This window comes from Rattus norvegicus, chromosome 1 (assembly GCF_021556685.1).
Source record: "Rattus norvegicus strain SHRSP/BbbUtx chromosome 1, alternate assembly SHRSP_T2T, whole genome shotgun sequence".
NCBI classification, from domain to species: Eukaryota; Metazoa; Chordata; class Mammalia; order Rodentia; family Muridae; genus Rattus; species Rattus norvegicus.
This window is the reverse complement of record NC_141534.1, coordinates 163629314-163653100: the sequence shown is the minus strand read 5'-3', so window position 1 is coordinate 163653100 and position 23787 is coordinate 163629314. Positions and strand designations below refer to the sequence as shown.

The 23787-nt window shown below is 46.8% G+C and overlaps 1 protein-coding gene across 15 annotated transcripts in view; it reads right to left on the bottom strand.

The window, feature by feature from the left end:
* Positions 1-23787, bottom strand: part of Tenm4 (teneurin transmembrane protein 4) — a 700311-nt gene that overhangs the window by 182773 nt on the left and 493751 nt on the right. For 11 of the 15 annotated variants that reach the window (XM_087558479.1, XM_087558500.1, XM_087558515.1 and 8 more), the window contains 2 exon segments: positions 23490-23588; positions 22043-22278 (listed from right to left, as the gene is read on the bottom strand). In XM_087558479.1, the coding sequence (XP_087414605.1) occupies positions 22043-22278; positions 23490-23588 (335 nt within the window). 15 annotated transcript variants of the gene reach the window in all.

Sequence of the window (23787 nt, the reverse complement as noted above, 5' to 3'; positions counted from 1 at the left end):
TGCTTTCCACTTCTGAGTAATGGTGACGATAAGAAGACAGCCGGCCTGCCGGTGAGGAGGGAAGCTGGTATTTCCTGGGTTGAATTGGCTCACATTTCTACTTACCTTCCTACTGTTTTAATCTATATATTGGCAACTCTGACGGTAATGGAGAACTTCCTTGAGCTACACACAACTCGGATGTACGCCATTAAATGAGCAGAGCTCCTTCCCCCATCAGAGTCAATTATCTTATCTAAGAGTGCCAAGTGCTGTCTTGTTAAAAGGTCACAAGAATTAACTAATTCCAGAATGAATAGAATGCTCACAGCTCTGTGAAAAGAAACATTTTTATTGTCAGAGCTTAATTTTAAGAAGCTAGGAAAGCAAGCTTTTCCTTAAAAAGCAAAACAAAACAAACAACCCTGCTGGGGCATCCTTCGGTAGGGTGGGAGAGCAGAGTCTCGGAGATGAGTCTGATCCCCAAGTCCAGGGTCCCAGGGGAAGTTACAGGTCTGTGTTGACATCTCATTCTTTCTGCTCTGCCTCCTTGGAGAAGCTCACACAGTTGTGAGAGTGACAGGTAGTCTCTGTGACCTATATATAGCAAAGGACCCTCTGGAAGCAAAACTTCACTTAAAACCATTTGTGACTTGTGCCATATTCCTCAGAGACTCCCCGGGCCACCCTGGGCTAATGGTGATAGGGAAAAGGATCGATGCCATCAAGATGGAGCTGAGAAATTGCTTGCTGATACTTCGCTGCTAACCTAACAGGCAAGAGGTGCCCACTGACACAACAGTAGCAAGTGAGGGGTAACCGACCACTTTCTGATTGGAATTCCCATAGTCAGGAGGGAATTCATGTCTGCACCGTAACCTCACAAGAAGTCCAGGGCTGGCGAGGACATAGGCCTTGGTTGGGGAATACTGCTGCTGTTTTGCTAAACAGACATGGTGTGCCTGTCAAATTGCTTTCTGGATAATTACGTCTATCCCCGTAGATTAGCCCTTCTGGCAGCTTTGGTCAGAGACTTCTTTAAACAGGATGTAGCATTAACCGCAGAGACTCTGTCTAGCCAGATGCTGGGAGTAAGTGCCTGCTAAATGCTCAGTTATGCATGAGACATCTTTATCACCCTCTCCGAGGCTCAGAAGACAAGAACCCTGGAGCTGGAGGACTGGGTTGGATACCATAGAATGCCTTCTCCTGGGCATGGCATGGCCTTTGTACTCTTGAACTCACAGCAGCTATGACTGCCTGCACAGAATAGAGCTCATCAACACCCTGTCATGGAGCAGGGAAGGCCTTTGGACGCTCCACCCTCCCCTGAAGATCTCTAGACAATTAATGGCTAGTGGTGGAGAGAGAGAGAGAGAGATATTTTCTGCTGTGATATGGCCACTGGTAAAGTGTTCAGGCTTCTATAAGTAACCTCTCACCCATATGTATGCAAGACTAATCAAGCTGTTTAAATCACTAATTAGGGGGGGGGAAAGGACATGGAAGTTAAAGAGGAACTAGTTAGGAAAAGGAAGGGGACAAGTGGGAATGAGGGGGTCACTCGAAAACAATAGAGGGCAAATATGATCAAAGTACATTACATGCATGTATGTCAATGTCATGATGAAGCCCATTATCATGCATGACTAGTACATGCTAATAAAAACCACTGGGCCTTTGGATGGTGAGAATGACAGACATGGAATCTGAGAAGGCAAAGGACCAGTCAGCAACAGTATCTTGAAGCAAAAGTGAAGAGGACCTTTAGCCTGCCTCTGGGGCCCCAAATAGAAGTCATGCTAAGAAGCCCTCAGCTCTGTCACTGTACTGCCTGGTGAGTTTTGCAGTCTTGGTTAAAGACTTGGGGAAGAGAGAGGAAGAAAGATAGTCTGTGTTCTCTTCAAAGGACACACAGACACAGACAACACATAGATACACAAACTGTTTGGGTCACAAATAGGGGGTGGGGAGGACATGGAAGTTAAAGGGGGACTAGTTAGGAAAAGGAAGGGGACAGTGGGAGTGGGGGTAGCTTTATGTTGCCTCTTTTCTCTTCAACTGAAAGTGAGACACAGAAAGAGAAAAGCACACACACACACACACACACACACAGATATATATGCAGAGATACAGACACAGACACAGATGACAAACATACACCCACAGATAAAGACACAGACAGACACAGACACAGAGACACAAATACAAAGACAGACAGGCAGGCAGGCAGGCAGGCAGGCAGGCAGGCAGACAGACAGACACACACACACACACACACACACACACACACACACACACACACACGCATGCACACAAAGCTCAGTGAGGAATTTGGTCCTTGGAATCTATAAGCTTCAGTCACCACCTGATCCCTGACAGTCATTCAAGTACCAAGAGTAACCTTCCAAAGTGTGGTCCATGGCCAACACATTGCAGATATCATTCAGTCTCATGCTCATGTAAAAGGTGGTCTGGAGAACGTTAGTGAAGAATGTATATAATGGTACTGAAGTGAAAGCTAAGCTAAAGTGACCTTTGAGTTACTGAAAGAGGTTAGGGTGAGCTACCAAGCCCAGACAGCAGAGCTGGCTCAAGGGTGAACGAGCTTCAAGCTCTTCCTCTTTCTGTGTCTCACTTTCAGTTGAAGAGAAAAGAGGCAGCCTAAAGCTACCCACAAGATAAAGGCTGAAATAGGAGTTGGAGGCCGGGGCTTATGGGGCCACTAGACTCTGTCCTACAGGAACCCTTCTTTGAAGTGACATGGAGCAGTGAACACTGTTTGGTCAAATGTTCTGAGAGTAGAGACTATAGGTTAACAATTATAATAAAAGAAGCCAGAAAATATAAACAATTCTCCCAGCCCACTAACGATGGAGGAGATCATTCAAATACCAGAAATCACTTACTGTATTCTTCATTCTCTGAGGAATGAAGAGTGACCACCCACCAATGCACGTTGCAGGATTATGTAAATTATACCCTGCACTTACATACTTATAACTAAGGTGCAGATCCCTGTTCAAGTATACCACGGGTGACCTAGATAAGGAGTGTGGTTTTCCCATTAGACTACTTGTAATTCAATGAGAAGGTGACAAGATGCTCCAAGAGTTCAGAGAGAGGCCTTGGAGAAGTAGCGGGGTTCACAGGATCACCCACATTGAAATGTTAATGATTTCTAAAAGCCAAGAGCCAGGGTGGGAAAGTTCAATCGCCCCAGCTCTGGTCCGTCTGATCCTGGGGCTGACATTTTCCTGTTGCCTTTTCCAGCCCAGTGAGACATGAGTGATGGCTCAGAAAGTGCAAGCTTTGTCCTGACATTTGAAAAAAAAAAAAAGGAGGCTCCATTGATGTTCAGACACACTGAAGGTACCCTCGCACCCAACCCAGAAGAGGCAATTAACAAAGTCATTAAGCCAGCGTAGGAGAGGGGAGTTTCAGCTGTCACAAGGCAGCGGGATAGCGTGCAACTCCTGCAGACACCCACTTGCATTTATGCTGGAGCAGCTCCAAGGAGTGAGTGGAGATGGTTTTAACTGTGAGGAACTGCTGGGCCGAGCGGCATTTGGGTGGCTTGGCTGCATCTGTGTCTATGCATCGCTTGCAGGCCTGGGGCCATCAGAGCCCAGGAAAGGGCATCAGACACCCTGCAACTGGAGATTCAGACAGTTGTGGGCTTTAATGCGGGTGCTGGGAATCCGACCTCGGTCCTCTGGAGAAGTGGCCAGTGTTCTTAACCTCTGAGCCATCTCTCTAGGCTCACCACGTGGCATCTTTAATCTCTAAAGTAGAAAGCATGGTCATGTGATCGGCTGCCCACTTTCCTGTTTTAGTACTCAGATTTAGGATACTTTTTGTTTGTTTAAAGTCACTGGTGATTGGACTTATGGTCTTCCAAGGAGGGGAAACAATGACAATATCAATACAGAACAAGATTCCCTGAAAAGGTCACACTGTACTAAAGGTTCTTCAGGTCAACAGAACAGAACTTCATGACTGTGGAGAGCTGGGACGCTGTAGATCCAGATCTATGATTACTTTGCGCTGGCTTCAGACTCCGTAATAGTCATTAACTACCAGCTGCTGTGAGTGGCTCACTCTTCCAGCTGTCGGGTAAATCTTTGAAATAGAGCCCGTTATCCAGCCTACAGGCTTCCACCGACACCAAAGAAAGCTAAGTTATCAGAGAGCATCTGAGACCTATACAAATTACCACACTGTGCTGTCACCTGTCTGATGTCCCCACCAAAGTATCTGGCCAATGCATTGCTGTGCAACTTCTTTTTGTTTGGTGGCTGTAAGGATCCCCACTTAACCGTATCTAGAATGGAACATGTCACTAGAGCCATCTGAATCTATTCCAGGTCAGGGTCACCAACTGTGGCTCAGAATAAACTAGTTCTTACTGATGTTTGCATCAGCACCAACAATGACAGAAAAGGCAAAGATCACACAAGAGCAGAAACTTCTCATCTCCCAGTTCACAGTCCTGCTTCTATAAAGCTACCAGTGGCCCAGAGACATGTGTGGCAGGTGAGGAAACAGAAAGCAGCCTGGACACCTGACATGGGAGACTGGCTAAGGTACAGGCACCGTATGCATGGGAGCCTCTACGACAAACATCTGTGATTGCCACAGTGAAGAAGGTCTCTGCGATGCAGGGTTGGGCAAGGGTGCAGGGCATAAAACTGCATTTTTCTTCTGATTGTGCTTCCGTGTGTTCTATATGTGCATATGAACATCAACAAAGGGATAGGTTAAAAGGACACCAGGCTTGAATCACTGTGTGAGGCTAGTGGATACATTTTGTTCTGTAGTTTCCGAAGGCTTGTGAGTGCTATTTTACACATGAAAAGAGGTCCTGTAACTCAATCTCAGGCAGGATAGGTCTGAGGGTGCTGCAGTGGAGGGAAGAGGCCTTAACATAGCAGGTGTCAGGGAGTTATACCAGGGTACAGTGGGGGCTCTGAAGGCTCTGTGACCCCCAAAGACACACAGGTAAGTGGTGGAGCCGCATTTGAGTCCAGATCTTGGTTTCAAAGCACAGGCTCTCAGTCACCGCCCTTCTGACGAGTTACGGTGGCTAATATTAAGCTAAAGGAAGAATCCAATGCAAACCTTTGCTGCAGGCACAGCAAGAGTTGCTCTTCGGGATGCTTCAAGGGGCTTTCCTTTTCTACCCTGGCTTTCATGATCAAAGTCGCATGTGTGTCAGTCAGATTGTAGCCAAGAGCAGAGGGCAGTCTGTCCAAAGCACACTAGTCTCCTGACTCTGGGCAAAAGCTCTCAGCCTCACTCACTCTCAGCTTCCTCCTCTTCAAAATGAAGCTGACTTTTAACACCCATCCCAAAGGATCAAATGAGATAACACATGGAATTGTCTCAGAACGGTGCCTAGCACACAGTAGGAACTTGGTGAAGGGCAGCTGTCATAACCTCTGCCGCTATCCGGACACCTTTCTGTCCTTAGCTCCTGTTCTTACTGAGAAATTTAGCCAGTTCTGTTGCCTGCCCTGCTTTTCCTTCTTTCTCCACATTCCTCATGACTCTCTGCCACACCATCTGCGGGTTCCTTTAAGCTGCGGGCACTCTCTTGTTCCCATGAGTTGACAGACTCTGGGCACAGAATGAGAGTTATTTGTCCAACAGATAAAACAGCTTTTAAGGGTAGAATTGCTATAAAGCAGTCTGACAGGATCCCACCGGTGGCTACGTGGGGCTAATTTTAAATCAAGTAAATATACTGCTTCCCATCCTGTCTCTTACTAGAACATGACTAGCAGTCAGGGCTACGGTTTCTCACTCATGGATGCATTCTTTCTAGAGATTGGACTCTCGCACCATGGTTCAATTTTCTGTACTGTACAGAACAGGAGAGAAGGCCACTTTCATGTGGCAAACATGTGAGCCCATGGGCAATATGGATGCCCGTCTAACTGGAAGGCACAGAGAACTGGTGACGGCAAGCTGATGAGAAAAGGAAGCAGAACCTTAATTTGTACAGAATTCTTACTGCGGCAGTGGACTAAGAAAGCTCCTCCCCTATCAGGCTCTACTGAGACCTCTTCCTTGATTTCCTAGAGTAGGGCCCGGCCTGCTCTCTCCATCCTTTCAAACCACCTCAGCCTCAGCATCTGGCTTTTCCCTGTCAGTTGCCAAAACTGCCGACTGTATAATGGAGCACCGTTAATGATGTATGGCTTTGGCCATGTTGACTTCTGTGGCCAAGGACATAGATGGCTGATTCTCCAGGGATGATGTTCGAGCTGTGGGGTAACTTCCCTTTCAGCAGCTGCTGTTTCCTTATCCTTAAGGTGGTGCCATCTATGCTAAGGCATCAGTATCTACCTTCAAGTAGGTGGGAGGTAGTCAAGTGGGTGTGGTGTCTACCATAGTGTGGTTAACACCAACCTGACTGTTTCTGTGGTGTTATCAGGGCTGGTGATGAAGAAGTAAAATCAGGAGCTATGAGGACTTGGAGAGTTAAGAGGCCTGAGATTTTGTTTAGAAATGGAGAAGGCGGCTACACTGAGTGTTTTGCTTTGGAGACCTACTAACCCCTTCAAAGAACAGTTGAAGAGATGCAGCCTTGGCCAGTGCATTTGTGGAAGGACCTGGGTGCAAGAACCAAATGAACATCTTCAGACTATAGCTTAGCTCTTTCTATTAAAACAAACAAACAAACAAACAAACTGTGCCCTGGAGTCATAAAGAAATCCTGTGAGGGGAGAGAAATCACCCTTAGAGCTTGTTGTCCCAAATGGAAGGAGTCCAGCCTGGTGCCCAAAGTACGGGCAGTAAGCCAAGGCTGAGAAACCTATAATTTCCCTTCCCAGACAGTGCCAGAGATGTGAAGCCGGGTGGACACAAGACGCCGTGAGGATTGTTATTAAAATAATAACGGTTCTCCTTTATGAGAATTGTTCTCTTGTGCATGGTATAATATTGGAGAAGTCCCTTCCACATGTCACTTAAACAACCCTTTAAAGGCAGATATTGTTATAACCTGTTTTATAGAATGGTGTTATATAGAACCCATTTATGGAATAGGTGTCTCAAAGCAGAGCTAGACACAGTTATGAATTAAATTCTGGAGTTTTGAAAAAGCAGGCTCCTAATTGTTTACAACTGCACCACTTACTAAAGCATTGCCCTGGACTCAGACAGAGCCCCAGGGACTCTGGGTCCTCAGCTCTACTCACACTGTTGCCACGGAAGCACAGCCCAGGCAGCCCCCCTTCCTTATTTAATCTCAATTCGAACAAAAGTGGCTTCATAAGACTACTGCTGAGGGAACAAGCAGCCAGTGAGTGACCCTACAGAGAGAACACGCTGAAGCCTGGTGAGGGCCTGTCTGCGCCTTATGGTCAGGGCTTTACTAATGACCTTGGGATCAGAGAAACCCAGGGACAGCCTGCCTATTCACACCACTCAGCTGGGGGCAGGCAGCACTGCCCTCTAGACAGCAGTGAAGTCTGGGAAACTGCTTGTCATTTCCTCAGGGGGTGAGAAGCTGGCTTAAAGATCTCTTAGGATGGCGTCCTCCCTGCAGCAGTGCATCCAAAGAGGCAGCCCTGATCACAAAACTACCCAAGCCAAGACTGCATGTAAGCTACTGCCTGTCGCTCTATGGCCACCCATTCTACACCTTCAGAAAAAAGTCCAATGTGCTGGAATTAAAACATGGGGTTGGCTAGTCCTGGTGCCTGCTGTTATGTTCCACTTCCACACCTCCTGGATGAGGTGCTATGGTTGGGCCCCCAGGAACAAAGCGTCCATGTCCGGATTTCCTTTGGCACATGAACCATGGGACTAATCTTTGCTCTTTCTAAGATCAGAGTCAATTAAGAAGTGGTCCCCACCATCTCTCAAGGAGTTTTCAGTTGGGCACGTATTACTAGTGGAGGGCTTTTCCCACTGGAACATTTACTATCGACAGCAGTGAGGTCAGACAACTTGCCCTGGACCTGCCACACTCATTACTGACTTGTGGTGTTCCTTTGAAAGGGGGAATGTTTGTGAATGGGGGCTGTGAAACCTCACAGGACAGCCTTTGATGTCCTCTCTTATCCTGAGACTCCCCCAGTTCCTGTCCCCAAGGCGTTTCCCACCCTTGGGATCCTCATGGTTTTTTGCCTTCCTGTCCCCTTCTGTGAATATGACAGATGTGAGGTCCTGTTGTTCTCTGAACACACAGATCCCTGTGTTTGGTTCTGTCCTTGATTAGGGAATTGGAGGCAAGTGAAGTGAAGTGAGGCATCATAAGGATGATGACCAGGAAAGTGAGGATGACTGTGATGATTAGAACCATAGCTGTTGGCTGTGAGCAGAGGCCATACCAATGCTGTGTCAGTGTCTAGACACAGAAAATTCCTAGCCAGCCTGGGTTCCTGAGGCCCTGTCTTAACAAGCAAAAATTAAAAATGAATGAATAAATGAATGCACCCCACAGAGTCCCCTGAAGCATGTAGTGTCTGGAAATGATAAAGGTGGTAGGGAAACTGGTCAGTCTTTTTATTATAGGAACCTTAGTTCTCAAATTTTGCTGGCCATATTTCCCTGAGAACAGGTACTTGAGGTAAGATCTCTTCAGAAAGACTGGAGCTTTCAGTGTATGTGATATCCTGTCTGATAAGCTCTGTTGCTTCCCCCTGCATAAAGGTCTTGCTTTGTGTTGATTCCATTGTTCCTCAGCACAACCATCCGGCCAAAATCCATGCCTTTGATCTTGCCTGGAATACCTACTACCTTTTATCAAATTTCACACCCCCCCCCCTTTTCTCTTTTGGTTTTTCAAGACAAGGTTTCTCTATGTATCCCTGGGTGTCCTGGACCTCGCTTTGTAGATCTCGAACTCATAGAGATCCACCTGCCTCTGCCTCCCAAGTGCTGGGATTAAAGGTGTGTGCTGCCACCATCACCCAACAATTTTACTATTTTTTAAGGCTTACTCCAGCATGGCCGCTTCCCTTGAGACTTTTCCAGGGAAATGGGACCTCTCCCCTGATGCTTACCCATCGCTTTGCACTTCTGCCCAGCACTGCCCTGATGGTGTCCATGTGTACTTCCTTCCCCTCTCACTTCCCTGTTCAGTGGAGCAGCATCGTGGCCAGGCTTGGCTCTGGCCTTTACTGGTTGGGCAATAGCAGGTTAGTCATGCAACCACTCTGATCCTTGGTTACTGCCCCCTGCATCAATCAAAATGATCAGAAACTGTCCTCTGTGTTCTTGTACAGATTAAATTTCATGAGGGTTCTTTAAAATTTATTGAAAACAGTCATTATCACACTGCTTATCAGTTAATGAAATGAAAGCACTCAAATATTCTAATTTGATACAGTCTATGTTTAGTACATGGACAGAGAATTTTCTATGTGAAAGTGTCAACAGGGTCTCAGGCCCACGGGATTAGGTGCCTGTGCGACACAAATGGCCTCACTAGCTCTTATGCCTTAGAGGGTAGTTAGGGGACACAAGATGGCAAAGGAGACTTCACAGTTGGCAGAAAAAGAAAATGGTACTTACTCCTAAATTTTCACTGAAGGCCTGTCCCCATCTACCGTCTCCTTTTGACCTTTTGCTGCATGCACAGTTGTATGCAATTGTGTGTACTCCTCTAGAGACACACACTGAACGGAGGAGCAGGGCCTCACTGTAGCATCCTATGGAAGGCTTGACTAGGACACAGTGCATGAACCTGGTCTTTGTTCTACCTTCTCCCTAGGGGCTGTGAACAAAAGCTTCATTCTGATAAAGGGGCATCAAGATCTAGCCTGTGCCATATACTAACAGGAAGGGCTTTCGTCATAGGAGAGGGTGGTTTGGATGATAATCTACAAGAACCTGCTAGGCCTGGGGAGCAGCAGGACCAGAGTCCCTCGGGTGCTACTGTTGAACAAGTGGTGGGTCAGTCCCAAGGTCTCCCAATAGCTCCCAGCACTCTCGTCCCCATTCGCTCAATTCTGAAGGTTATAAAACATATTTTCAAAACACCCTACCTATGACAGACAGACTCACTCTGGTTCATTCCATAAGAAATGCAGTCAGCTATTCTCTTCTTCGAGGAAGACTCCTCTATACACAGCTCAGGTGAGATGAGAGAGCCCAAGTCCTCCCACCCTCAGCCAAGTGCAGATGGAAGATGGCAGCTTGGGAAAAGAGCACCAGCCCTCTTCCTCCCTTAGCAAGGTAGGACAGGACTCATTTCCATCTGAAAAGTGGAAGTGACTATAAACAGTGCCAACTCATGACTGGTTGGGATTGTTGGGGAGGTCAAAGGCAAAAACACAAGCATCATTTGGAGCTGTACCTCCAGCCATGTGGTCATGTGGTATACTCGCAGTTCCTGAGAACCACTACTGGCTGTTTTATCAGGGCCAACACCCTGAGGTTATCTGGGAACGGCTTATGAGAAAACCCCACACAGGATGGCAAAAGTTCCTTTCGTACTGTGACCTCAGGAGTGAAGCACTGAAGGCGTCCTTGGAAATGGGCTCTACAGAGTTATGACTCCTGGTTTCTAGATCCAGCTCTCTAGACCACTGACTGTCATAGTTGTATGAGTGATTTAACCACTTCAGCCTCAGTTTCCACTTTGGCAAATGCCTTTGCTAACTGTACTTATGCAAGGAATGCTGCACAAGGTGACTGGACCTCTCACAAAGGCAAGGCTAATGATGCATTTGCCTAGTAGGCTTCTCCTCCAATGGGGCAGGCAATGGAATCCACCTGCAGTCACCTTGACTTTTATAACACTATACCCAGAATCCTTTGGGACAAGAGGTTGAGGCCCAGCAAGGTAAGCACAGAAAACGACATGCAAACACTTTCTACAAATGGCTGTTTCTATCTGCCATCCCCTGCCTCTGTGCGGTTAGTCCTCCCTCCAGAAATCCATTTATATCTTCTCGCTCAATGTCTTCCTTGATTTGCAAGCTCCACCTCCTGTGGAAGTTTTATCTGAACTTCCTGACTTGAATGCATTAGTGTATCCTGAGGGATCCCACAGAACTGAGGTTCAAAGTCTAGTACCATAGTGTCAACAGCCACCTCATATTGCCAGGGGTTCCTAGCATGTCTGGCTCTCCAGAAACTGTGGGGGGTTCAAAGGCATTGAACAGCATATCCAGCTTTATCAATCATGGCCCAGGAGGACACTGAAGCAGACAGGTCAGTTCTACTCCTCACTGAGTATCGGATGCTCTGTATACTAATCTCAGATTTCAAAAAGCCCAAGAGGTATGGATGGGGTATGGAACCAACTGCAGGACAGTGAGATCTGGATGCACTCAAAGCCTTGGTGGGCCTGGGGCTAGACGAAACCTGTCTTGAATTCTGTCTCATCCATGGCTCAAAACACCACTTAGATATCAATTGATAAATTACCAAAGAGAAAACCTGGGAGATGACTCATCAAAGTGATTGCTTGGAAGCACAAGGATTGGAGTTTGATTTAAAGAAAAAAAAAAGCCAGGCACAGCTACCTCTTGTCATTTCAGCGCTGGGCTGGTAGAGATGGGCTTGCTGGGTACCAACCTAACCTCTTCAATGAGTCTTAGACCAGTGAGAAATGCTATCTCAAAAAAAAAATACCTAAGGTTGTCTTCTGGACCCCATGTGCTCACATACTCATACATATGTGTGGACAGCCCCCCAAACACACACAGACAGAGGGAGACAGAGAGAGAGAGAGAGAGAGAGAGAGAGAGAGAGAGAGAGAGAGAGAGAGAGAGAGAGAGAGATATGGGGGAAATGAGAGGAAATCAATACTGATTTTAAAAGCAGGGGCCTGGGATGCAGGCCCAACTGTACAAGAAGTCCATTTTGAACAGAAGGCTGTATTGCTGTCCTTTGAAGGATAGACTGTATAAAGATAAGAAAACACAGAGTAGAAGAAAAAGCGCTTAGTCTTTAAAACCACTGCTCCCCTCTCTCCCCCATTTTTCTTTGTCCCTGCTGTGAAGAGCTGATGAGGTCTCCTGACAAGCCCTGTCCTAAGCCCCAACACCCCACATGATACCCCGATAGAACTGATTTACCATTACGGATGCCAAAAAGTGAAGGGAAAGTCATCAGGGAGACTAGTCTCTCCCGAGTAAGTGGACTTAAATTATGTGAGCACACTGTAGTGAAGACTCTGGAATAAAAACAAGACTGAGGGAAAAATGCTTCCCAGGAACTCTAGAAAACCACAGCTTTCCACATTCACTGGGGGAAGTTGCAGGAGCATCTTGAGATGCAGCTATGGCTGCCACCTGTCTACCACACCCGTGCTGCCTCCCTGGGGGGCTTGATTGTCTGGATTGCTCTTACTCAAAGTGAATGCACCCATAAACTCGAGTCTGTCTTTCTTGGGACGTTTCCACTCAGGAGCTGCTTGGCACATAGATTGAATGCATCCTGTCTGCCATGGAGAGAGACTGCCCTTGCTAGTGGCTGTTACAAGTAAGCACCATGTGTCAGCAAGTCACTTTCTCCCTAGAATAGCTTGAGAACCGCATTCACAGGCCGGGAGAAAGAGGTTCATCAAGAGCAGGGTTCTTGCACAACCCTGCATAAAATTGCACAGAAACCAGGAACAGACTAAGGAATGAGCCTACTGGTCCCACAGAGCCACCTCTGGTCCTCACTCTTCTGGTCCCACCGCCATCCCCATTTCCAGCAGGCATTTTTCACTCTCATGTGATCTAGACTTTGGATCTTAGATGCACGAAAGCTTTGGAGTCTCTATTCTTTCCCTCCTCGCCCCTTCTACCCCGCTGGTGTCAGCTGGTTCTAATCTCAGTATTTTTCTTTCTAGTTTTTCCCCAAGAAGCTTCCGAACACATGCTGAGCCTGGGCAGAAGAGGTAGAGCTGACAGCACAGCTTGATGGGAGCAGATTCTATCTCCATGGTGCTTGCAGCCCAGTGATGAAGAGCAATAGTCACCGCTCAGTGTCAGAGTGATTCAGGTGGGACTGTGGACATGACCACAGGCTACAGGAAGATGTATAACTAAGTTGCTGGCCTAGTGTGAGCATCAAAGGCTTCCTTGAATAATGACATTTAAGTAGAGATGTTTTTAATTTGGGCTTGCTGAGACAATGTCTGGATCTGCCTTCAAACTGACTGTCCTACACCAGCCTCCTGGCTCCTGGGATTATAGTAGTATACTTTATATGGGTATATATTTGGGTATATGCTATATACATGGGCATATACTATATACATAGATATACTACGTATACATATATGTGTATATGTATACATGTACACATATACATACACATATGGGTATATACTATATATATTCATGGGTATATACTATATATATTCCTGTGTATATACTATATACATGGGCTTATACTATATATGTGCATATATAGATATACACTATATATACATATATGTTTGTATGTATACATATACACATACACACATATGCATATACTTATATGAGTATATACTATATACATGGGTATATACTATATATGTGGTATATAGTATATACATAGACATATACTGTATATGTGTATATATATACACATACATATCACATACATATATGGATATATACTATATACATGGGTATATGCTATATACCTATGCCTGGCTTGGGTGAGAGTCTTGCAAATGAAGAGAGAGGGAGAAGAAGGTAGCAGGTAGAACCCTCCATGAATATCTGTTATCTCACCTGTGACCCACATTTCCCACTGATAAATCAGCTGACCCAAGATTACACCCAAAGCTCCATGTTTGCCAGAAGGTAAGGAAACTGGATACCTGAGTGTGGCCTGGCATTCAGTCCTATCTTACAGCATTGGCCTACCTGTAACTGATTACCCAGGACTCCCATTATAGAGGCAGAAAGAAGGAAACAACAAAGACATGAGAATGTCATGGAGGTGTTATATACAACAAATGAGGACGGTAGTTGTTGTAATGGCATGGATGTAATAGAGCTAGTGAACTTGACAAGGAAGAAAGAGACTTGCATAATGCTTAAAAACACGTACACAAAGAAAGCGACCTGTCTGATAAGGAAGAATATCAACTCGTGACAATTCACACTACTATCTAAGGCTGCTGCACCTAGGGAAGGTCAAGTACAGCACATGGAAACTCCTAGAGAGACTCAGGGTCCCATCCTCAGAACTTATGTTTTTAAAAAAAGAAAAAAATCCAATCATGGTACACACTTGTAATCAATGGGCAGGTCCCTGGAACTTTTAGCTAGCCAGCCTAGCCTACTGGGTGAGGTCCTGGCTGAAGATAGACCAAAACAAGTGACAGACAGACAGACAGACAGACAGACTAACTGACTGACTGACAGACACGGTGCCAGAGGAACTGCACCTCCATTGAGGAGACTCTGTTGTTCCAGGAGCTTGAAATACTAAAGCATATCTTAACATTTTCTCAACACTTCAACACTCCGAGCTGGGTCATTATTTTAGGTGATCACTGATTTTAGTAAATTAAAGCCATCTTTACCACACTTTTCACACAGTGCCTGGACTGAGAAGGGAAAGGAGGTCTCCAGAAAGCTGAGAGTGGGGAGGGGAGCTGATCATGAAGACAGGGGGAGTTTCCTAGGAGGGAAATGTGCTGTGCTTGGCTCACATTGCTGGTGACAGGTCTCCTGTCTGTTGGAGCGTACAAAATGACATAAAACGTGTTCTCTGTGCCCACCATATTGCAATAACTGATTTAAGAAGCCAGGGCTAGGGTATTGAGTCGGAGGGGGTGTGAAGGTCAGGGAGACATTCCTGAGTGACAGTGCTAGTGTCAGGCCCTGGTGTTAATAGTTGGAGCACTGAACATTGCTGTGAGAGAGAGAATCCTAAAAGTGGGAGGCTAATTCTATCCATTTGCCCTGTTGTATGTCCTTCTACCTGTTGTATGTCCTGTGAGGTTTCTCTGTGTGGCTCCTTGGGGCTCTGTCTGCTGCTTGGGTTCCATCGACAAGAGACCAGAGGAATGAGAGTGAGATTAAGACATAAACCCCCTGGCCTCCTTATCACCATCCTGCTGCTGAAGAGCACAGCTCTTAAGAAGAACCTGGCCTCCAGTCTCTGCTAATCACCCAGGCTTGGGAAGTAGCAATACCCTGTGACATTAGTTCAGAGCCATGTCGCTCTGTGACTCATGGCACTGGCTTTTGCGAACTAGCTTCTTCGTTACATGATTCTCCAATTAAGAACAAATGAACAATCAAACACAGAGATAAGCAAGCAAGCAGAACAACCTACTGCTTGATAATTTGTCTGCCAGGAAGATCACCCCCAAACTGTTCTATTGTGGGGCAGCTCTGCAGGCTGCAAGACTTTCTTCCATGCTGAGCTCAAACATGGTGTGTGAGTCATGATTTCAGCCAGTCTCTTGTTTGTTCACTTTTTATTCCTGCCTTACAAGTAAGAAAGCGAGAGCTTAATGAAGGCAAAGCCTTGCCTGGACGGTGGGGCTAGTCTCTGAGGAGGGATGACACAGACAAGATTATGAGCCTACAGAGTCTGGGCACCTACTCTTCCTCCTATTCCAGAGGCCTGTGCACGTGGGCAGAGGTGTCATGCTTACTGTTGTCCACCTTTCTTCTTTGAGACTGAGTCTCTAATCAACCATGGAGGTAGGCTGGTGGCCAGCAAGCCTCAGAGATCCCTCCGTCTCCTCCTCCCCACAGCACTGGGGCTACAGGCAAGTGTGCAACTATACCAGGATTTTTCTATGGATGTTAGGGATCCGAATCCCAGTCCTTATGCTTATACCCAGTGGACCATCTCCTAAGCTGCTCCCACCTTTTCTTATACCCCATGCCTGACTCTATCCTCTGGCTCTCCAGGACAGTGTTTCTGACTGTCTCTAAGCTTTCCTTTTGGGGAGCTGGAAGATATTTGTTTGAGGTCAACTGAAGAGGGTCTAACCCATAGATGTCTTGCTTTTTGCAATTCCTACAGAGTGGTGTGAAACATGAATCCTTGAGAGAAAGGCATCAGCGTAGGATCCTATATCTTCATCACATTTTCCTCCTTGTGAAAGAGCAGGCTCTGTGGAGTCCCCCCTACCCCCCATTCTTTGGGCTATAAAGCTAAGCCTATGGCTTCTGTCCAAAAGGCTTGATGTGAGGTTGAAGAGAAAGGAGGAAAGAAATGAGCTTAACCTCTCATTAATAACACCCAGGCCCCCAAGTGTAGCGGGCATGTGCTCATGAAACAAATGACATCTGAGACTGGCAGACGTGGATAAGGAAAAGGCGAGGGGCTACAATCACCCGAGCTTCCATGGCTCATGCCTTCCCTAGTCTTCTCATGTCCATCTCATTTGTACCTGAATCCCAGGAGATGAAAAGAACATTTCTGTCACTACGGTTTGACCCTTATCTTTCTATGTAGACTACCCGTAGCAGACTTAAGCATCATGTAGGGTCCTTAATTACAATAAAGCCCTTGTGAGCACAGCTATCTCGTATGTACTGTGGCCATGGAATATGTGTACTGCAGCTCTTGAGATGTCTACTGTCCCTTCCTGTGGCATGGTTGCTTCACTGAAGGACAGTTCATGAGGTGCTATAGTTTGAATGAGAGATGTCTCCCAAAACCATTTTGAACACTTGATCCTCAGCTGGTGGCACTGTCCTGGAAGGTTATGAACCTTTAAGAGTTGCTAGAGAAAGTGAGTCATTGGGGGTGGGGCTGGAGGGTACATAGCCTGACCCCACTTCCTGCTCACTGTCTGCTTTCTGACTATGTATACAGTGTAACTATCTGCCTCCTGATTTTGCCGTTATTCCTTCCATGCCATGATGGACTGTCTCCCTTCTTAAATTGTAAGCCCCAATCAATTCTTCCTTCCTTAATTGCTTTTGGCAGCTATTCTGCTGTAGCAATGAGAAGAGTAACTAACAAATAGGAGGGGGCAGAGATCTTTAGGAGTCTACATGCTCTGCAAGCTACACTCATTGCCCAAGTGAAGCTCTACCAACCCTTTCCAGAGGGCCCCCAGAACTGGATGACTCAGGCTCCACCAGACCCAGAACTGCAATAATGTTCCACCAAGCAAAGCTCTCCCAAAGGCCTCCTGAAGAGCATGGGTTAAGCTTGGCAGCATTCTCACTTACAAACTAAGCTATTGCTATTTTGTGTTAGCATTGGTTTAGATTTTGCAACCCACTCGGTTTCTGGGAGAGGAGAAAACATGACCTATCTAACTAAAAGATCCATCAGGGCTTCTGAGCTTGTAGGAACATCCCACCCAGAGGTGGCTACAGCTCATGGTTGTGACACCATGTGCTCTGGGTTTGTTTTCTGGTACAATTCCTCTAGACAAGGATCATCTATAGCCATCAAACCTAAGGCTGAGATAATTGAAGTTCAAGGAGCTGTAATGACATTCTTCCAAGGCTATCAGCAAGGAATGTCTCCTTGGCCATTGTGCTTCTTAGCCTAACTGCCGAAACTCTATTATTCTTTCTACTATGCAGAAGTAGTAACAAGACTCAATGGCTTATACTACTGGGGGGGTATCATGCTTCCATAGAGGCATTACAGTGAATTTACCCCACCCTTTAGGGTGGGCCCAGACGTGGTATGGGAGAGCCAGCATCCCAGGCACTCTGGGGCCTTCATTTAAACGGAAAACTTTTCCCCATCCCTATTTTCAGGCTCTCTGGCTAGACAGGTGCTTGAAGCATCCTCAAGATGTAATCTGCAGCTCATCTATGGCCTTTACGCCATTGTTCAGACGAGAGAGAAGCTGTCAGCTTCATGTGGATACAGCTAACTGTCAGTGAAGTAAAATCAACTTTTGTCCTACTTGGAGAAAAGACATGGGGGTGGGGGTGCATTTTAGATGACAGTTCCTTTTGTGGCTGCTCTCCTAGAACAGCTAGACATCCCTACAAATGTGCTCTGACAAGTGACCTGTTTGCTTTCTCAGCTGCTCTAGTGACTAGTGCTGGCTGGGAGGCTGGAAGGCTACAGCAAGGCAAGATCAGACCGGGTCTTTCATCCAAAGATAAAGATGTAGATACTCTGCCTTGTGACCATGACACAAGTCATAACAATATGCAATCTCCACTGGGTGTCCACTCTGCGCTAGATGTGCATGTGTGAGCATGTATGCATGAGCGTGTGCATGAATGCATTTGTGTGTGTGTGTGTGTGTTGCACATGTGTGAGGGTACATGTGTGGATGCATGTGAGCACTAATGTGTGTGTGTGTGGGGGTAGGGTAGGTACTCTGTATAAACTTTCTTCCTTGAATTTCATGACAACCCTGTGATCCAACCTCTCGGGCCTTCCAAATATGGAAACTAAAGAAGCAAAACTTGTAAGTGGAGGAGCTGAGGTCTTAAAGTTACACGTCTAACTTCAGAAGCCAGGCTCTTGAGGGCCATTTGCCAGTCATGGTTACCTCTTCTGCAAGGTGGGCTAATCATGGCATCCATGCCCACTGGAAGAGCAATACAGAAATGGGAAGCTAAGTTTCTGAGAGGTTAAGAAGAGCATCTAAGCTTACCCTGTGAACAAAGATCATAGGTGGGGTCTGAAGGGGGTTCTGTCAGCTCAGTATTATCCATTCAAGCCTGGACCCACAGCTCCACACCTAAAGGCTTGCTCTTGGAGATTCCCAAGCCTTGACTGAATGGTAGCTAGGTCATTTACTATGTGTAGGATCCTGAAAAGTTGTCATGAACTTTGGATTCTCCATGGGAAAATAATATGAGGGTCCAGAGAGAAGAAGCATGTCATGGATTTGATCCAATGCCAGGACCACATTTAAAGTATTTTTTTTCCCAAAACAACAGAATATCAAGATTGAAAAGCTACAGCATAAGGGGAAAGACTGAGCTGCAAAGAGCAAAAGTATGTCAGAATGCCTGTGATTGGGTGAGTCACATTCTTAATGTGACATCATGTGACAGTAAGTGAGTCGCTTAAGCTTGGAGGGTCCCAGACTGGGTCCTCATCTGCAAATGGGGTCCTAACACACTGGAGTTAGGTGATTTCAATGGAAAATATAAGTGATGTACTTAGGCTAAAGAGGAGCATGGGGAAGACTCAGAACTAACAGCAGGTGGTGCTGGGAATGACAGACAGTGAACACTGACATTTTTCTATACTACAGATATATTTGTTTTACTCAAAATGTTCTAAGAATGATCAAGGTGCTACGAGAATAAAGCATCGTCTACACAGCATCACCTGTGCATCTCTCCACGCTGCTCTGCATGCAGATTTCTCTAGAAAAGGAAAGGTAAGATAACCAAATGGAGACCACTGAGGATCTGAAAACCAGGTCGGGCAGGGTGAGCACATCCACATGGCTGCTTGTCTGAATGGGAGTGCTTTGGAGTAAAAAAAAAACAAAAACAAAAACAGAAGAGCTACATTTCCCTCTTTGAAGACATCACATGGCCCTGACAACATCCTTCCTGGAGTGTGGGGAGTCTACCCTAGCCAAGTAAGGCTTTCTGAGGGAAGTGGGAGGAGATGGCCCAAGGGCAAGTCTCCATGGAATGTTAACTCCAATTTCTCTATTTTCCCATGAAAATACCAGTAAATATGTCTGAAACGTAAAGGTCACTGGCTGTTCATTTCTCAGCACATTTCCCAACTCAGAGGCTGAATGTCAAATAGATCTGTCAGGATCACCACCCAGAAATGGCTGCCCTGGGCAGGTATTAGCAGAGGCAATGTTCTTTCCTGCCCTTTGTGTCTGCCTCCCCCTCTGCTGGCAAGGTGATGCAATTCTTATCTGGGATTTGATAGGCTGTAGAAAATAATTACAAATGAAAAGGTTATTCATAATTTTTAAATGAGTTAATTAGTAAACCCAGTCAGACTCACTCATTACTGTAATTAATAATTGATTATACTTGAAATTAAACACAATTTTTCATCAAAAATCTAATTAAATATCTGTGCTTTTTGCCTGTTGATTAGATCAGTTGGTCTGCTGGAAAAGAGTCTTTGTTAAGGATATTTGTGCTTGGCTGAGACAATTAATTTGATTTTTAATAATTGATAGTTCCTTACAAGTTAGTCATCACAGTCTGTAATTATGATCGAGGAAGATGCCCTCATGCATGCTCGCTCTAGCCCTCATCAGCTGGGAGAGACCAGGTACCAAGGTTGACATGCCCAGCCCTTGAAGGAAGGGGTAGCTGGTCCCCATACCTGCAGTGCATTCACCTGTGTTGCTTAACTCCAGCCTCATAGGCACCCTTGTGGGAAATCAGGGACCTGTCGGGGCCAACGGTCGCCACGTGGGAGAGCTGAGAGTGAAGTCTAGGACTGTGTGACACTGAAGCTCTTCCCAAGCTCTTGCTAGGTCTATCCATATCACAAGGGGAATGCCGAGGCTTGCCTCGTTGGTCTTTTCCTCAGGTGTGACTGCTGTAGTCCAGCCTTCTGTTTCTTAACGGAAGCATGCATTTACTCTTAGTAATGACATGTTATTAGTGAACTGAATCTCCCTAATTGGAGTCATAAATTCTCCTAAAGTTATCTTACATCAAACTCCTTTCTTTCCATGCCCACACTGTCATATTTTAGGTGAAGTCATGAGATTTTCCTACATATTGTCATTAGTTAGCTGAAGCCATCAGATTTTCCTGACCAGTTCTTTCTAACCACTTTCTAGCAGATCCGGCATCAATTCCAGTTGTAGGCTGTGGCCTACAACTATTGATACATAGCTCTTCAATGGTTCTCCGACTGTCCATCCAATAAGGTGTCTTTCCTGTTTGCTCCAAAGTGATCATGACAGATCGTACAGTCCATGTCATCCCCTGAACCCCAACCACATCCAAAACATATTTTCATTTCCCCAGGAAGTCATGGCATATGTTCTGTTAATCACTCCTCATGATGGCATGCATGGTAATGCCTCTCAAGACAGGGTCCCTTTGCATCTATGGTGACAGCTTGCTAGAGGGTTCTTCTTGGCAGAGGGCAATATTCTGTCTTTGGCTTCTGCTGGTCAGCTCTATTTCTACTTACTGGCTTAAATAGAACCCATTTACTTCCAGAACTCTCTCTGAACTCAACATAGGTTCATGGTCTTCTCAGGCTAGCATGACCTACCTTCAACCTTGGAAAATGCACCAAGAGCTAAGGCAGACCCACTTTTTTTTTAAAGAGGCTTATTATGCCAGAGGTCAGAGAGTCCAGTGAGTCTCGGAGAACCGGCTGAGGGAGAAACAAAAGCCCAGAGCCACACTGCCTGGGACTTTCCTACCTAACCCTAGGGTATGTAAGCAAGTCCCTAGTCCTGTGGGCAATTATCCTCAGTGAGTCTACAGCTCTTTAGATTAATCTCTTTCCTGGAGAAGACCAAAGAGGGGAATCAGAAGTAGGAAACCAGATTTTGCTAGAAAATGTGTCCAAAGAAGGCCAAATAGGATCCATCCTGCTGGAACAGGGCTACAAAGTCACAGGACTGGGGACTTGCTTACATACCCTGGGGTTAGGTAGAAAATCCCCAGGCAGTGTGGCTCTGGGCCTTTGATTCTCCCTTAGCTGGCTCTCCACCCACTGGGACCAAATGCTTCTCATGCAGGATTTCCTTGGCTTTTGACAGAAGTTGTTTCACAATCATGGAAGTTTCTGGGAGTTTCTATAACCACCCTGCCTAACACATGCCTGGAGCTTTCCTGGTAGTTTCCCCCCGCCCCTCATAGAATTCTCTACCTCCCTGCCTCTTATCCTAGTCACATGGACCAACAGGAGAGGACTGCCTACTGCCCAGTCCTCCTGAGTTGCTATTCTATCTTTGTGACTCCGGTCTATGACACTCATGGTTCCAGACCATCTCAATGCCTTGTGCCTCAGTACTAGAGAACCGACCCATGTAAGGCAGATCCCAATAGTCCTTCCCAGTCCAAGCACAGAGAGAGTGGAGAGTCCGGAAGAGCTGCCGTTATGATGTGGGACACAGGCAAGGCTTCTTGGCACAACCTGTATACTATGTACTATGAGTGTGGTGCTGATACAGTGCCTTTGGCCGTCCCAGCTGCTTTGGTTGATGCCCCCTGGCCAAAAGGGAGCCATGGGTAGCTGTGGGGGAGGAGGAAATGCTTACCCACAAAGTATGCGAGCAGGATGACGAGCGTAGCTGAGATGAGGATGGCGCTTAGTGCCGCACACTTCCAGTTGCAGTACTTGGAAGGCTTCTTGAGGTTAAAGGCTGGTCTCGAAAAGGTGCTGCGGGGCAGGGGCCGGGGTGGGGGCGAATACACGGTGCTAGACGTTAGGGGGTACCCTGGGGACGTGGTGCAGAAGAGTGGGGAGGTGCCTCCGGGCTTGAAGAGGAAGTGCCTGTGGATGGAGAGAGGTGGGAAGGTGTCAGGGTCTGCCAGCTAACCAGGCGCCCAGGCCAACCTGCAGGATAGAGGCGCAGAAGGAGCATGCAGAGGAGCCTGGAGAGAGAGAGAAAAAAGAATCATCACAGGGAAGATGACAGGGTCAAGAAAAGTCACAGAGCAGACCACAAACGGGGCACAAGAAGACACGTTCCCACAGAGCACTTGTAAGACAGGGATACCCACAGAAAACCCACCCGAGGCTGAGACACTACCCACTCAACAGAGGCTGCCCTGAAGTCCTTTTCCTGGGAACAGTGGAGCTGGGGCTAGGGGCTGGGTCTTGGGAAATAAACTCTGTTTCCTGAAGATATTACAGTAGCTTAGGGGTGTCTAAGGTCCTGAGAGTCTCCTGGAAGCCACTGGGACTTCATGTTTTTCCTGTTGCCCTAACACCTGCACTCCACTGCATGTTGATAAGGCTTCGGGAGTCCTTTTTAAATGGGGTTTTCTGGGGTAAAGCCAAGAACTCACTACTAAGTTCTGCCCAGGAATGGATGGCTAGTTTCAATGTCCTCACAGCCTCAGGAGCCCGGCTGCTGCAGGCAGAGCCCATGTGATAGCTGTGTGGAGGACAGGCTGGTAATTCCATCCTGTGGCCTAGCTGCAGTCTTGTAAACAGCAGAGTATGTGCTGCAGTCTTGTAAATAGCAGAGTACGCTCGAAGCACATGGTTGTGGCCAAAGGAGGTGTTGAAAGATCCTGCCCAGTGCGGCCTGAACCATGGCCTTGGGAGGACTTGTACAAAGCTTGGGTGGGCTGCATGGAGAGTACCACATAGCCCTGCAGTCTTAGGACAAATCCACCACTCCTGGGGTAGGAGACATTCGGACCACAGCGAACACACTCAAGGCCACATAAGACATGGGGCCTGCGCTGTGTTTGGAAAAAAAAATGCTTTGTGAGATGGGTTCCAGGATGGCGAAGGCAGCCAATGAGATGGCGAGAACTGCATATTAACGAGACTGCTGTTAATATGCTGGGGGTGGGGAGGGGATAGGACATCTCAAGGACAAACTTGCAAGTTGAACATGGACTCGGGGATGTGCATGCAACATGGCATCACTTCCCCGAGGAGTTCCCAGGGAAAGGTCTTAGGGGTCTGCATGCAAGTGCAGGAGCAGCAGGGGGAGCACAGAGAGGAGCACGGGGAGGGGTGCCACCTACCCGTCACTGTAAGCCCCATCATGGCGGGAGGCGCTGAGAATGTCCATCTCAATGAGGTTGTCCTGCAATGTCCCTAGGAATGGCTGCTTGCCTAGGTTTCTACGCACACATGGAGACATGAATGAGGCAATGAGTCATGCATCGATGAAGGGGACAGTATAGAAACAAATGAGAGTGGCTGTTGGGTGCGGCTGTGCATGAGACCAGCAGGGACAAAGGTTCCAGGCAGCGGGTCGGTGTGCAAAGCCACGTGTGCAAGGGATCCACCTGGCACAGAGCATCCAGAGGGAGCGCTCTC